At 40.8% G+C, this 16,803-nt stretch overlaps 1 protein-coding gene across 2 annotated transcripts; it reads left to right on the forward strand.

The window, feature by feature from the left end:
- Positions 1-333: 333 nt before the first annotated feature.
- znf219 (zinc finger protein 219) lies at positions 334-15,160 on the forward strand. Of its 2 annotated transcripts, none has more exons than XM_048185334.1 (5): positions 334-899; positions 7,569-7,659; positions 7,781-9,806; positions 10,073-10,216; positions 10,885-15,160. In XM_048185334.1, exons 3-5 carry the CDS (start codon positions 7,784-7,786, stop codon positions 12,006-12,008), a joined length of 3,291 nt encoding a protein of 1,096 aa, XP_048041291.1. In that variant the 5' UTR covers positions 334-899; positions 7,569-7,659; positions 7,781-7,783; the 3' UTR covers positions 12,009-15,160. The 2 variants fall into 2 exon arrangements, with proteins under 2 accessions (XP_048041291.1, XP_048041292.1); XM_048185335.1 differs by lacking the exon at positions 334-899 and adding an exon at positions 3,621-4,490.
- The last annotated feature ends 1,643 nt before the right edge of the window (positions 15,161-16,803 follow it).

Genomic DNA, 16,803 nt, shown 5'->3' on the forward strand with positions numbered 1-16,803 from the left:
AGAGGGAGAGAAATGTATTATTAATTTTTATTATTAATGTTATTATTTCTTGTTAGTAACCTATTTGTGTGTGTGTGTGTGTGTGTGTGTGTGTGTGTGTGTGTGTGTGTGTGTAAAGGAATATGGTGGTGACTGATATACAAAGGTTTTCTATTATATAATAAATAAAATATATGTTGATGGTTTATTTGTTCATTTATCTCAGGTCAATAGAGGTTAAATCAGCATAGATAGATAGATAGATAGATAGATAGATAGATAGATAGATAGATAGATAGATAGAGATTGTTTCACTCTACAGTCAGTGCAACTGGAATACATGGTGACCCACGCGCGCGCACCTGCGCGGCTCCCACGTGGAGCGCGAGTTTCTCCTCCAGCCGCGACACAATCACATTCACAACTGTCTTGCAACACAACTACAGAAGCACTTTCTGATGGACAACAATTTTGGGATGAAACGTTCGTACTCTTCATACTTCTAAAGGACGTTTGCGCGTAAATCTGAGCACTACGAGCAGACGCGAGAAACTTGTACGTGATTTGTAAGCGCGCGGCTTGTCAGTCTATCCCACAAATCTATAGATCGTTTTAAAATGGTGCCTGCGAGATTATAATTACATTTGCAACCTACAGCCTCCGCCTCTCTCTCATTCACTCACTCACTCACGACTGCACAATAAATGGATCTTTGAGAAAAGAGAGAGAGAGAGGGAGAGAGACGTGTGAGGAAAGAGGGAGGAGGAGAAGATAGAAAGGGCAGAAGGGAGGGGGTATCGGCGTATGCTTGTATACAACTACCCCCGATTTCCATTTTTTTCCCTAACTCGTAATGTATTTAATTCAAGTGAAACGTAATCATGACGTGTGTTGTCATTAATCTCCTCGCCGCCTCTCCCGTAAGTACATTCAGCCTTACTTTCATCACAAAATATCTGATTCATTTCAAATAATTGACCTAATCTGCTCTTTTTGAACGATTTTACTGATACACATTGGTCGCACTATGAATGTGGGTGTTTGTATACAGTTTTAGACGTATAGAGAGCGAATGTTGTCGCCTTAATAAACAACAAATATCCGACGACGACTTTTTTGGGGGGCTGATCCGGGTAATGAAAAGCCATTGATACGGAATAGTCGTCGCGTTTACATCTCGCGTTTCTTCCACATACATACAGCTGGACATATTGATTGGCGTCTCGTGTGCCTCTGTTAGGGTACATCATACGTGTTCCCGCACATACACACTTCGTCACTTTTGTCTCGTGCCGTGTATGTTGCCGGTGTGTGTGTGTGTGCGTGCGCGCGCGCGCGTGTCCTGAAAGAGATGCGAGACTCGGGCATGAAAATGCAACTTTCGTTTTTAAGGCCCTTGAATATTTTCAAAGCCTCACTCAAGTGAGGGAAAAGTGCTCTGAACTAAGATGTGTAGATGTTGAACTTTTCTCAACTGGGAAAAGCTGCTGTTCATTTCTCCGCTACTGCAATATGTAGCGACTCCTTAAGTTTTGTAGGCTACTTTATGAGAAGCTTAGTTTGTTCCTTCTGCTCCACGTCAAAAAGCGCATGTTTGAACTAAAGTCGCGTAGGATTCATAACTCGATACAGATAGGTCGGACGCTCGAAGGAAAAACAGTTTTTACATATAGCAGTAGTTAGTGCTTCTAACTTTGAGGCAGACCTTTACGTGCATGTTAATACAATAACTCGTAGGACAATTGCACGCGCTCTATATGTCCTAACGTTACCTCACAGATGCGCGCTCGTAATCGCTATTGAAACTGTAGCACAAAACCTGCAGCTGCAGCCGAAGAAGGTGCTAGTTTTACCAACGGCCCTAAAAACGTAAAGTTTCACATGTTCCTCGATCGTGTTTTGTCATGATAGCGGCGAGATTGGCAGCAGATTTCGAGATGAAACCCCATGATGGCACTTTTCAGCTGCTCCCTGATCGCTTGTCCTTTCCCCTCCCTTTATCTTTTGTTGAAAGAAAATCAGGAAGAAAATGGAGTGCACAACATCACGTCCTAAAAAGCTACATTTCTGCCTCTGTTTGGGAAAACGATGCTGTTGCCTCTGTAAATCGCGATTTTATGCTCAGGATTAATCATGCGCGAATGTCAGTGTTCGCGAGACTACGTGTCATATGCGCATTTGTTTGTGAGCATTTATTTATTTCATTAATGTGGCTTTTTAATTGAGATGGCCGCGAGAGAGAAGGAAGGCGGCTGAAAATGGATGCGCGTTACTGACGCACATCACGCGAGGAAATTCCTCTCCACGGACGGGTCATCTGATGTCCTGCAAATGCATCCCGCAGAAGAAACTTTATATAGCTAAATGAAAAGACGAACATTTCAAAGGCATCGTTCTTTTAAATCATTTAATTCTGTCACAGATTTGGGGCACTGGCATAAAGGCTATTATAATCTCTGCCCCTGTACGTGCTCGCATGAGGGGTGACGGAATGAGACCAGCCCCCCTGAACTGACGTGACAGTTTGACGGATAAGAGGGCAGAGCAGCACAGAGATGTGGCTGTACAGGGGCGGGTAGAAGAGCAGGGCCGGTAAACAACTTTTACAACCTGCTCATCCTGATGGCCTGCACGGACAGTAGATCTGGACGAGCTGTTGCAGTGACTTTAAAAAATTGATAGATAGATTGATTTATTTATTTTTTTGCCATGGCAAATGGTGTCTCAATGCACAAACTAATGACATCTATACTTTGAACTTGGGACATGGACTTACTCAAGCTGTCATTATCAAGAAGAATAAAAAAATAAATAAAAAAAAACATACTTGTACATGGGAGAAAACATGAAAACATCCAGTTCTGATAAATAGCTAATTTTACTTGATCTGTCCATTAAAAAGTGTTTACACTTATGTAACAAAATGTAGTTAAGTTGAAAAACTAATGTGCAAAATTGTACTTTTAGGGGTACAACAGCTTGTCACTGACAACTTTGTACCATATCAACCCCTAAAAGGTGCATTTTGTTGCCTTAGAGTAGTAATATAAGGTAGTACTATGAACTTTCATAAGAAAATGGGGGGTGGACCAAGCTTTACTCACCCTCAAACCATCCTAGGTGTATATGACTTTCTTCTTTATGATGAACACAATCGGAGATATATAAATACATATCCTGACGCATCCGAGCTTTATAATGGCGGTGAGCGGGATCATCAGTATGAGCAGAAGAAAGTGCCACCATCCATCATAAACATACTCCACGATGTGTTTGTGTAAAAAAAAAAAAAGTTTTACAAAAAAAGTTAGGAAATAAAATATCCAGCTTGCGCCAGACCACCTTCCGTATTCTACTTACGAAGAAAGTGTAAAACTCTCGCAGTTCAAAAAGCTTACACTAACTTACGGAAAAAGCTTAACTGACGCGACGCCAGTTCCGTTTTTTTTTTTTTTCTTTTTTTTTTTGTAATTTCAATATTACCCCCTGGAGCCGTGTGGAGAATGTTTATGATGGATGGATTTGGATGGAGGCACTTTTTTCAGCTCATACTCATTGATCCCGCTCACTGCCATTATAAAGCTCGGATGTGTCAGGATATTTATTAATATAATTCCAATTGTGTTCATCAGAAAGAAGAAAGTCATATACACCTAGGATGGCTTGAGGGTGAGTAAAGCTTAGGCTAATTTTCATTTGAAAGTGAACTAATCCTTTAAAATATATTGTACATTCCACAGTGTAAATTGATTAATAAGCATTGTATATGCCAAGTTCAAATTCAGAAGGGCTCGTTCAGTTCATGCATTTATAGATCAGTGTTGTCTGTGCTATTTGAGTTCCTCTCTGTGCTCAAATGCCTGAAGGTAGACTTTCTACCTCAGCACACTGCCTTTGTGCACTTGTTGCACACAGCGAACACCTTACAGCTCATTTCACTGGTGGTGGTCAGAGGTGGGCTGTTCATTCAAAAACAAAAGCACACTGATTCTGAGTGAAAATGATTCATTCTTTAGATCACCCAAGGGATGATTAGACCTGAATCAGAGCTTATGTCTGTAGTGAAGATTTACACCTGTTATTATCATCCATCTCAGGTGATCCGACAGATTGCCTTTGATTTTGTGATTACATCACATATACATTAGGCTCTTATTGCATGTTGTCAAAATGCAAAAAATCTAAAAGAAATTGTCTCACTGTCAATCCCAAATATAGGCTACATTTTAGATGGTTTTGTTGTAGATTTATTTAGCAGACACAATTCTCTAAAATGAATTATCTGTGTCCTTGCCTATAGATGATGCCAGACATGTCCATGAATCTAATGCAAATATGTTTGGGTTTCCTACATGTTTTAATCACTATTGTCCAGGTGCATTAGTGTTTACACTACAAATGCAATGTGGTCACATACATTTCTAACTACCTTAAATGTGGTTGCAGTGATCAGATCAAACACATTTTGGACACACATTTTTGGACACACCAGAGATGGCTGTTCATACCAGGTATAACAACACTTATCTTACTACTTAGTAAAGTTCATTAACAAGAATTCAACAAGAACTCTTTGTTCTGTAAGCTTGAACTTGAAGGTGAACTTGACCAGTTGAACTGCAGAGTAAACTATGAACTGCAGAGTTGGTGAAGCCTTCAGATTAGACAGTAGGAAGAATTAGTTGTTGATTTGTTTTCTGAAGCACTTACTGTAGAGTAATTTCAAGTCTGATATCCCTGTTTCGTGCTCTGCTAAGGGGGTAATAGGCAAGATTGTGATGTTTTGAACTTGCTTATCCTCTCTGCAGCATCTTTGAAACAAAATATAATAAAGTAAGGAGAACAGGTGAAGGTTATGATTGACTCAGTGGAATGTTGGAAGTTGACAGGAAAGAGAATTTTGCATATGCTGAAGTCATTTGAAGAAAATCGTCGCTGTGTGTGGGGGCTCTGGCGCTGAGAGAGATAAGGTTCAGGCCAAGGTTAGAAACAGGAAATGAATTTTGTCTGTAGGGGTTTGTTGTATGACTGCAACAATCAACAATCATATACATACTGACCTTAGAAATCCCACTCAGAGATACATGAAAGGTAAAGTGCAGTTCATGCCTCAAAGTTTGCGTACACACATGCATGTGCATCACATACAGAGCAATCGGTTCTCTCTCTCAGTCTCTCTCACAATTTGAAGATTCTCTCGTCTAATATCAAAGAACAGACTGCGATAAAGCCATTCATATATTTTCAAGGCCACAAGTCTAAAGTCTTTCAGTAGTATGAATGATCTCTTCTTAGCCTTTAGATGCATTACATGGCTACACTGTTGGAGTCCCAGTGTGTATTCACACCAAAGGCAGGAGACGTTATTCCAGGTGCTCAAGGCTACAGAATACAAACGACAGTGAGAAAAAATGTTTTATCAAAAATAACTCAAGTGCTTGTTCAGGCATATAGAGATTTTATAAAAGGTTTTTTCAGTGTGTTGTGTAAATATGTCATGGTTCTTGGAAATGCGAATGTATTTTGAGTACTGGTACTTTAGCAAACATTCATTGAAACCAATTAGTGATACTTAGATAATGGAAGAATCAGTTGATCTCAATCAAAATCTTACAGAAAAACACGTTTTTTTTTTTTTTTGTTTGTTTGTTTTTTTGACACCAGTCATTTTTACAGGATGCATTTGTTACCTCTAATGTTTGACTTGAGTGTTGACTTTCAACATTTCTAATTAGCAAAAATCTAATAAAAACATGTATAAAAACATTTTTAATAGCCGCTACAGTTATTTCACATGACTATGGTATGTTCTAATTTTTGTTTATACTTATATTCATTCCATTACATGCAAAGCAGATAGTTTTACAGCCTATTTTTGACTACATGTGCCCCATGAAGGAATAAAATGCGCATGCAATCGTGTGTGCTTGTACAGGGAGTGTAGCATGTGGCCATTCAGACAAAGGTGTTTAGCATGCATGAATCATCTAGTGACTAGGTGCCATATTGAGTGTGTGTGTGTGTGTGTGTGTGTGTGCATGCATTATTTGCACATGCTGCTTTATCGCTCTCCTGCCTTCATCTCTCCCCTCCCCCCTCTGTCTAGCACCTTATCACTCTCTCCATCTATCCAAATTTAGAGAAGCTTTATTGGCGTGACAGGGTTGGTCAGACACGAACGTGTCTGTCAAGGCGGAACAGTGAATTGCCATGACGATATTCATATGATAATAATGCCAGCAGACCAAACAGACGGCAAGATCCTCCATTGCAGAGCAGAACACTCTGTCCCATTTCTCGACAGATTTACTCATCAAATATGCTCATTCAGAACGTATTTGTGTTCTTCATTTATGTTTTTTCTTCACTAACACAACCCCCCCCCCCCATTCTTCTTTTTCTCGCCTGTCTGTCTCTCTCCTCTCTTTTCTCTTCGCCATGTTGGCAGGCCCCAATCTACCAGCTGATATCAGCATTCCCTGGCACAGTGCCAACTGGCACCGCTGCAGAGAGACAGAGAGAGAGGGAGAGAGAATGATAGAAAGAAAGAAAATCAGTGAAGAACAGAGGGAGGAGGGAATGAGAGTGAAAAGAGAAAAAAAAGTGCAAGGGGTGGAATCACAATCCATGGAAGTGAAAAGAGAATAAAGTATTAAATAAAGAATAAAGAAAAAAGAAGCACAATGATGGTGAGATTAAGAAAGAAAGAAAGAAAGAAAGAAAGAAAGAAAGAAAGAAAGAAAGAAAGAAAGAAAGAAAGAAAGAAAGAAAGAAAGGGGGGCAGTATGATTGATATAGTGTGATATCCTTGTGAGTCACGGCTGAACTAAAATGTCAACTGGCTCTGTTAGCTACAGTTTCGTCCAAGTCTTGTGTCACAGATACACTTGCACACACACACACACACACACACACACACACACACACACACACACACACACACACACACACACACACACACACACACACACACAAATACACAAACAAACACTTGATTGTGTACATAAATCCAAACTCAGACACAGACATACAGTTCAGTCTGTTCACAGAGGTAAATACTGAAAAAAACACAGACCCACACAAATGCAAGCATAGTGACACATATCCAGGCATACAGACGCCCTCACAGATGTTTAGCAGATTGTCTTGCTGTAATCATCAATGAAATTTATTTTATCTTATTTATGAATAAAACAGGTGTTTTTTTTTTTTTCTTTCTAGGCCTGTCCAGACTTATGCAATGCATGCATGTGTACCTTTATAAGATTGTTCACTTTGATCAATACATTGTGTGTTAGTATGTGTGTGTGTGTGTGTGTGTGTGTGTGTGTGTGTGTTTATATGAGTAGCATAGGGAGTGGAGAGGTTAAGAGAGGTTGAATCTATGTCTCTGTATTTTAAAGTGTATGTATTTTTTGTTTTGATTTAAGCAGCTACTGTAAGTGTATGTGCAGGAAGGGTGTGTGGGGAAGTCCAAACATCTCGCGCCCATCCTGTTTGGGACAGTCCATGTCCCGTTCTGCCCTTAGACCCATACACAGGAACAAATGTGTGTAAACCCATTTTTTATTCTGTGCTGTACTTGACAGGGGACTGTTGGAGGTGGTCAGGCAAATTGCCACCATCAGAAAACACCCTCTTTAATCCAAGGAAGTGAAGCATGGCATAGACACATTAACAGTAAGTGATCTATCTATCTATCTATCTATCTATCTATCTATCTATCTATCTATCTATCTATCTATCTATCTATCTATCTATCTATCTATCTAATCACTATTGTCCCTCTTTTCTCACTCAGATTATGGATTCCCCACCAGAGTGTATGCTGGCTCTTTCCTGTGAGCCCCCACTGTCTCCTCCCTCCATGCCATCCCTGGACCACAGTCCCCAATTCCTATCCCAGAGTCCTCAATCTACCCCTTCTAGCCCGCAAACTGAACTCTATGCACCGGTCTCACCCTGCCCCCTTCCTGAAGCCAGCTTCCAAGATGAGGAGGAGGATGAGGAGTTGTTAACACCCTCATCACCCACCCCAGCTGTGGCACTGTTTCCTGGTGAATTGGAACTCGGCAGTCCCTCATCAGAGAGCAGCCCCCCAGCCACAACATTAGCACCTTTTCCTGGTTTTGGAGCTCTGGAGCAGGCAATCTCTTCTGGTCAAAGTACCACCTACAATGATGAGTTGGATCTTCAGCTTTTCAACAATGAGGGCATGGCTGTCCCTGGAGGGATCAGCTCTGGGCCTGGCCTAAGGTTCCCCTGCCATGTGTGTGGAAAGAGGTTCCGCTTCCAGAGTATTCTGTCTCTGCATGCTCGAGCACACAGTTTGGACAGGGAACGTCGGGCTTCTGCTCCCTACCGGACCACACATGTCAAACTGCAGCAGAATCACACAAGCAACAGTGTAATCCAGAATCCATTATCTGGGTCATTACAAAAAAGTATGAATGAAGACATGGTTCCAGAGGAACCTCTTCAAACTGCCAACAGCCCTCAGTTCCTCTTTGAAGGAACCACAGCCCTGACTCCACCTTTAACAGAGGAAGCACCCATCTCAACCTCCTTCTCTCCACTTGGCCAGGCCCACTTGGAAGACAATGCCCCCCCTACAGCTGCTCCTGCCTTCCGGTGTCATGCTTGTAAGGGTAAGTTCCGAACAGCTTCAGAGCTGGCACGTCATGTGCGGATCCTCCACAACCCCTACAAATGTACAATGTGTCCCTTCTCAGCCAGCCAGGAGGAAAGACTGGCTGCCCATTTGCAGGAGAGCCACACACCTGAGGATCCTGCTGCTGAAACGGTTTTCCCTTCTCACCCTATAACAGCACCACCAGAAACTCCTCCCCCACAAATGTCTGTTGTTCCAGCTTTCCGATGTGAGACATGCGGGCAGCGTTTTACACAGTCCTGGTTTTTGAAGGGGCACATGCGGAAGCACAAGGACTCATTGGATCACAAGTGCCAGGTGTGTGGCCGTGGCTTCAAGGAACCCTGGTTTCTTAAGAACCATATGAAGGTGCATCTTAACAAGCTGGGCCTCAAGACTGGATTGGGAAATCTGGGTCCAGCTGGAACTGATCAATCCAAAGGTCCTGCAAGCACACAAGTGCTGGGGGCTCTGTATTCTAACTTGCTCCTTGCTCGCAGTATGGCCGGGGGTGGTGGATCAGGAAATCGCACAGAGAGGTCAGATGCCAGTGCAGGCTCAAGCAAATCCTCTATATTGGGCTATCTTGGATTACCCAAAGACAACAGCAATGGAAGTTGCATGGAGCGCCTTCAGGCAGTGGCACAGGTTGCAGAAATGGGTAACGGAGGAGGAGGGCGGGGAAGTGAGTCAGCAGACGGAGCAGACCAGGCAGCCATGTGGCAGCTGGTTGCTCGTAGTCTGGTGGCAGCACAGCACAACCAACAGCAGCAGAGATCCCATTCACACCATCAGTTTCCTTCCTCACGAGGCACCGTCGCTGGGGAAGCCAAGCAGATGAGGGCCTACCTGGGTGGGTTGGGTTCTAGAGAGGAACTGGAGGGATCTAGCGCACCATGGGAGTGTCCAGATTGTGGCAAGATGTTCAGAAGCCTTCAGCAGGTGGTTGCCCATGCCCGTGTCCATGTCCAGAAACCACAGAAAGGTGGACAAAGTGCCCAAGGGGGCATGTCCAGGGAAGAGAACATAATAAACAGAGTCAGTGGAGCTCAAGCAACAGGTGGAGTAGAAGGAGGGCAAAGAACAAGTGACAATGAAGTTAGACAGGAGAGAAAGCAACTCCCATCAGGAGTCGGGTCAGCTGGAAGCTTCCATTCTGTCATATCACATCTTTCTGGTAAGGATCAACCAGCATAATCAAAAACAGCTGACTTTATCATGATAATATTCCTTATCTATTTCAGTCCTTCATAGGCTATGACACAGCAGGACATTGATTGAATTTTATTATTATTACTATTATTACTTTAAACATTTCACTGCTATTAGTTTTGTAACATTTCCTTCCTGTGTTTTAGGCAGGATTGTTCTCAGAAACAGTTTAGATTCAGATTATATTTTAAAGCTGTTGCTTTTATTCATTATACATTATCTTATCTCAAGGTCAGAATGGTTTGAGGGGATCATCCTCTTCCACTTCATCTCCAAGGGAGCGTGTTCGGGGAACAGGGATGAAGGATTGCCCCTACTGTGGTAAAGCCTTCCGATCTTCCCATCACCTTAAAGTGCACCTTCGTGTACACACAGGTAAGGCCAAGATGTTTACTACTAGATCTGCGATTCCCAATCCATGGCATGTGTACCCCAGGATATATATATATATATATATATATATATATATATATATATATATATATATATATATATATATATATATATATATATAAACAAAACCTATAAAACCATAATTATGACTTAAAATATTACATTAAATATTAATCTACAGTAACATTATTTATATAGTGATCCTACTGTATAACAATGATAATCAAAAGCTACTTAATCATAATTAATCTTGGTTTTTAGATTGGCATGTTGTGTGGGTGACACTTGAAGCTTGTAACACTTGATTGAAATAATTTGCTGTCTAACAGGTTCTTCCACAAAATGTCCTCTACCAAAAAAAAAAAAAAAAAAAAGAGAAAAGAAAAAAAATGGTGTTCACACGGTTGATGAGAGATGGAATGTCCTAATTTAACAGTAATGCACTTGGGACTACACCTGATGTTACATATGAAGATAAGCACTGCCATCTACCTGTTACTGTGTGTAACTGCATATAGTTGTTTTACACAAGCAATTTTTTACCTAATCACTGTGGCCTCCCTAAGCATTGTTATTCTTTGCCAAATTGTTTTATTAAAACATTTTAGCTTTCAGTCTACTTAACAACAGTAATTTATTCCTTGTTTTAGGTGAGAGACCATACAAATGCCCCCACTGTGATTATGCTGGCACCCAGTCTGGCTCTCTCAAGTACCACCTTCAACGTCATCATCGTGAGCAAAGGAATGCTATGGCAACTTCCCCCAATTCCCCATCACCTAGCCTCCCCTCTCTGACTGGATCTCCTCGTGAAGGGGCAAAAAAGCGCAGAATCCCCTCCCAGTCTTCTTTTGGGAGGGTTCCTGGAGAGGCTTCTTCTTTAAGGCACAGTCAATCATGGGGTGCGGGCCCATCAGAACAGAAGGAGGGATCTTCTGCATCTATACATCAAAGAGAGGGAGACCTGGAGAGTCACTATCGCAGTCTGTCAGGGATGATGGGTACACTCTTCCCCGGTGGTCTAGAAACAAATTGGATTGGGGAGGTACCACCTTCGAAAATGCCAAAAGTGTCTAGACGTAAACCCCTTACTACAAGCCGCATGGTTTCAGTAAATGGCTATCAGGGCGGGACGACATCCCAGGAAGGAGGCTTTGAACCACTGGACCTCTCCCGCCGCCCTTTACAAGATGAAGGGGGAGTGAGTAGTTCTGGAGGTGAACCATTAGGTGGCTCTAAAGGAGGGAATGACATCCTCAATCAATGCGTGTTCTGTCCCTTCCGAACCTCTTCTGCTGAGCTGATGGCCATGCACCTTCAGGTTAATCACACCAGCAAGTCTCGTCGCAAGAGGGGCGTCCCCATCAGTTCCACCAATCATTCTCCAAGACTAACTTTGGCCGAGCCAGACCGTGATCCCCTGGCTCTGTGGAAGTTCTTTGGTGTAGAGGATGGAGTAACATCTCCTGAGGACTGGGTCTCATCCAAGTCAAAAGCTGAGAATGGAGTCAGCCCAGACAACAGGGAAACAGAGGACAGCTTTGAATTGGTCCCTGGACCTGCAGGAAGCTTTGGTGCCACAGAAAAGAAACGTAAAATGAGAGAGGACCTGGATGAGGAAGACGAGGTGGTCAATGAGGAAGAGAATGAGCTGGAAGCAAATGGCAGCTTTGTAAATGTACCCCAGAATCAGAGTAGAAGGGCTCAGTCTGATTCATCAGACCTCAAGGCTGAGGATCTACCCAAGGAGGAGGAAAGTGTCTTGGGGAAATAACATCTAAAGAGATCCCTGGAGAAAAGATAGGGGCAGGGGAGAAATATTTGGGAAAGAGATGTCCAGGGTCCCTCGTACCCTTCAAACCAAGGGCAGACCATTCGCTATGCTAACATACTCTACAGTATGTAATCTGTTAACAGATAACCTGCAAAAGTATTTAAATCAAGCATTTCTTAATATATCTTCCTAGCCCCCCTTGGTTAGTGATAAATTACCTCTACACACACACAAAGACTCTCAATCACACAGAGATATCCAGTATTGTATGCTAGTCTAAGCCTGCCTGTCTCGGGGCCTTCTTGAACACTGTTCTCTTGTTCCTGTCTTCTTGTCAGTGAACACAATTGCCAAGTTGCATTTCATTTACAATTTCCTTGCTCCTATGAATCTTGCTCTCATCTTAACAAGGACTTGGAATGTCAATCTGGAGAGCCGAAAAAGCAAAAAAGAAACACTGTTCTTAATCACTACAATATACAGTATTAATGCTGAGAGAGATGCTAACCGAATACTGAACGGATATCCTACTTCCACATGAACTTAATCTGACAGCGCATCTTCAGTAAACCAAAGGAGTGAGCACACTTCTTACCATGCACCTGCCAGACTCTGAACAGAATGCTGTGATAACTGAATGGTACTTGTGAATCACCTCTAACAGAACAGGACAGAGTAAAGATTATATTACCAGATATCCACACTGCCAGTCTGCTCCGACGGGTCTTCTTCAGATATTATATGAAAAAGAGATTCTGCCTCTTCTATATGCTATTTCTCTCAGTGCCTGTTGATGTAAAAGGTTTTAAGCAGATCCAGCAACACAGGAATATAGTTACAGTGAATATATACAGTATATATGCGTAGTTGTGCTAGAGCATAGAGTTCTGTGACAATATGGTGGCAGTTTGTGAGATTATGTCTGCTTTGAATGAAACTATGAATGAACCCAGATCACCACATATGGGAACAGCCGGCCATTTGACTAGGGCCCTATGGAAGTGTTTACATTACAGATACCACCAGGATTTCTGGGTGGAATCCGGACCACCGTTACTATTGAAAGTTCAAATTTCAGGGTTTGAAACAAATCACAATCTAGTAAATGGAGACTCAGCAATATATCTTTCATATTCCTGAATTGTCTCTGATTCTCAAACCATCCAGGAGAGGGTGGAAAGTGGGTCTCTACTAAAACATTCAGTATGCCGTTTTTTTTTTTAGATGTGAGTAGACATTTTTTTTTTTAAATATCAAAAATGAAAAAAAAACAAAAAAAAACAACAACACAGACACACACTAACAAATTCAGACATCCCAGTAGAACATATGTAGCTTTTGTAAAAATAAGAGATCAAAAAGAGGAAAAAAAATGTTGTTTTCCTTTAAAGAAGTGTTAATGGAAACGGAAATGGAGAATAGTAATAAGTATTATATAATATAATAATTATGAAAGAAGACTGCTTCAGAATGTCTTTAGAGCACTGTGCAAAGTCCCCCCTCGCTTTAGTTTTGCCTTTAAATGCAGATCAAACTTTTGATCTTTTTCCCAAAACCCCCCTTTTTTTTATAATGCTGCAGATTCAATTCATGTCCCCTTAAACAATGTGTTTATATATTCATCAATCAACAAATCAATCATTCGGACACACAATCAATGTTAAAGCTTGCCTGATGATCTTGAAAATTCAGCGATTGATAATATATTTATTAGTTGATGCTGAGATCATGTCCAAGACATGTCTCAGTATCAGCATTGTCAGTCTGACTGATCTGCTTGCCAAATTTGATTTAATGTAATTGTGTTGCATTTTTGATGTGGAATTAGCACATCATACAAATGATGATCTACTTTCCTCATCCAGCTCTGTGAAATAATTTCCATCAGGTCATCTCATTGTTATTGTTAGACACTAAGTAGGCGGTACTTTTGTCCAGTGATTGACAGAGGCTGGCCTTAAAACGTCATTATCGTGTCCTTGTTTTGTGTGTAGATTATCTTATGCGTTTGATAGCCCCTGATGTGGTGTTCCTTTGAGATAACAGTCAAGCCACTGTGCCTTCTGTCCAGAGCACTTCCTCAAGTATTTTGTAAGCTCACCAAAAGCACTTAGCCCCTACTGTTTCACTTTGTATTCTTTGGTAAACTGTGTTCTGTACTTCTCCATATCTGATCCTCTGTTTTGTTGAGATGTCAGATGTGGGGGTCATTTCAATTTCATAATAATGAGTGTCATTTTGTCATTCATGCTTGCTGTTGCATCTCCTGCTTCCCTCCTTTCCCATTAGCGTATGCACCACTGAAAGCTTACGTACTATCTAGCTCCGTGGCCTTTTAAGAAGTTACTTTAATTTCTATGATGTTACTTTGATGCCGATGAGATAAAATCAAGCTCTTCTGCTCATAATTATTATCATTGTTCTTTTTGTTTTATGGAAGAAAAAAAAACTAAGCAAACAAACAAAAAAACGTGAACAAAAAGTGTCTCTTGAATGTTGTACAGATAGAAATAGAGATGTTGTGTTTCTAACGAGAGATCAAACCATCAAACCTGCTCTCCATCGCTCCCTGCGCAGCCAGCGATGGTGTGGCTCTTAGGATGGCCTAACTGTGTACAGGGATCAGGGCAATAGTTTTGTTTTGTGTGTTTATGTGTGTGTGTGACCATGTGCATTGATGTCTTAAAAATTAATATTTTGTGAAGATATACTGACACTGTGAAATAAGCATAAAAGTATTCCCAAACAGTGATGTGCTGCTCAAAAATTCACTAAGTTCGACATGCACTTTTTTTTTTGTTGTTCCACCAGAAGTGTGTGAATTCATAAATATTATCCAGTAAAAGAGGAGAGGTGGAGAGAAGGTCTGGGTTTGATCTTTTTTTTAGTAGCTGACTGCTGTTGGTGGCAGAGGAATCTGATCTAACATAGTAGTGACTAATATGAAATTGTGGATTGAGAAAAAAAAGAAAAAAAAAAAACAGTAGAGAAGAATCAATAAAATACAAAAAAAACATGTTTCGTTTGCCATATGGTGTTTCACATTACATTTCCTGCTATTTTGAATTATTTGGTGCATTTTAATAAAGCATGTACTTGGGGTAAATGGTCATCACCTTGATATAAAAATAAAATTATACTCATTAATTTTACATGCAGTCACTTTAAGGTTGATTTTGTGAGAAGCATAACTTTCGAAACTTACTGCACAAATTTCACACTTAACCACTGACTTTGTTTAAAATCATTTATGCACTTGGGTAGAAGAAAAAAAAATAGTGCAGGATTGTTTGTGAACATCTGCACTTCAGTGAAATGATATACTTTAACTTTAATGTTCACAGGATCATGTTAAACCTAAACAAACCAAGATAATTGCATTTATAATATGCATCTGCATAAGTTATGGATACATGCTCTGGAAAATTCACCAGGAATCTTCAGCTGTAATCATGTCAGTGCAAGTCCTCATTTCTTTTCTAATTGCAATGAAGTGAAACAACAGCAATATTTGTTTATAGTACCTTAAAGGGTTAGTTCACCCAAAAATGAAAATTCTGTCATTTATTACTTACCCTCATGCCGTTCCACACCTGTAAGACCTTCGTTCATCTTTGGAACACAAATTAAGATATTTTAGTTGAAATCCGATGGCTCAGCGAGGCCTTCATAGGGAGCAATGACATTTCCTCTCTCAAGATCCATAAAGGTACTAAAAACATATTTAAATCAGTTCATGTGAGTACAGTGGCTCAATAATAATATTATAAAGCGACGAGAATATTTTTGGAGCGCCAAAAAAACCCAAAATAACTTATTTAGTGATGGCCGATTTGAAAACACTGCTTCAGGAAGCATCAGAGCACAATGAATCAGTGTATCGAATCTGCTGTTCAGAGCGCCAAAGTCACGTGATTTCAGCCGTTGGCAGTTTGACATGATTCGATACACTGATTCATTTATGCTCCGATGCTTCATGAAGCAGTGTTTTGAAATCAGCCATCACTAAATAAGTCGTTATTTTTTTTTTTTTTTTTGCCGCACCAAAAATATTCTTGTTGCTTTATAATATTAATATTGAACCACTGTACTCACATGAACTGATTTAAATATGTTTTTAGTACCTTTATGGATCTTGAGAGAGGAAATGTCATTGCTACCTATGAACGCCTCATGGAGCCATCGGATTTCAACTAAAATATCTTAATTTGTGTTCCGAAGATTAACGGAGGTCTTACGGGTGTGGAACGACATGAGGGTGAGTAATAAATGACAGAATTTTCATTTTTGGGTGAACTAACCCTTTAAGGATACATATTATTACTAATATGCACCTTTTAGGGGTAGATAAGGTACAAATTTGTCAATTTAAATTCTGAACAGTGTACTGAATGTAATTCTCATTGACTATCTGCATTAATTGCTTGAATTAAATCCAAAGTAAGTGGAGGAATGCAACCTGATGGTATTTTAAGCCCTGTAATGAGTGAGAGGAACTGTAAGAGTAAAGACATTTGCTCTAGACTCTCATTAGCAATGCCGTGCACAGACATTTTAAGGGGCAGTGGTCTGTATCAAAAAGGGTGAAGAAAGTGTGTGGTGTAGAGGGCAGACGGTCAGTGGCTCTAGAAACTGGGCCACCCCCTGTGCACGTCCCTGGTCACTGGCATCAGAACCAGAACAAATACATATTGCTCTTCCAATGATTGTATCATTACAGTTCATGTGGCATATGCACCACTGCCAAAAACAAGCACAGTGCTTAGCAGTCTGACAAGGTTTTTATGGTTTAACA

This window comes from Megalobrama amblycephala, linkage group LG3, assembly GCF_018812025.1.
Source record: "Megalobrama amblycephala isolate DHTTF-2021 linkage group LG3, ASM1881202v1, whole genome shotgun sequence".
NCBI classification, from domain to species: Eukaryota; Metazoa; Chordata; class Actinopteri; order Cypriniformes; family Xenocyprididae; genus Megalobrama; species Megalobrama amblycephala.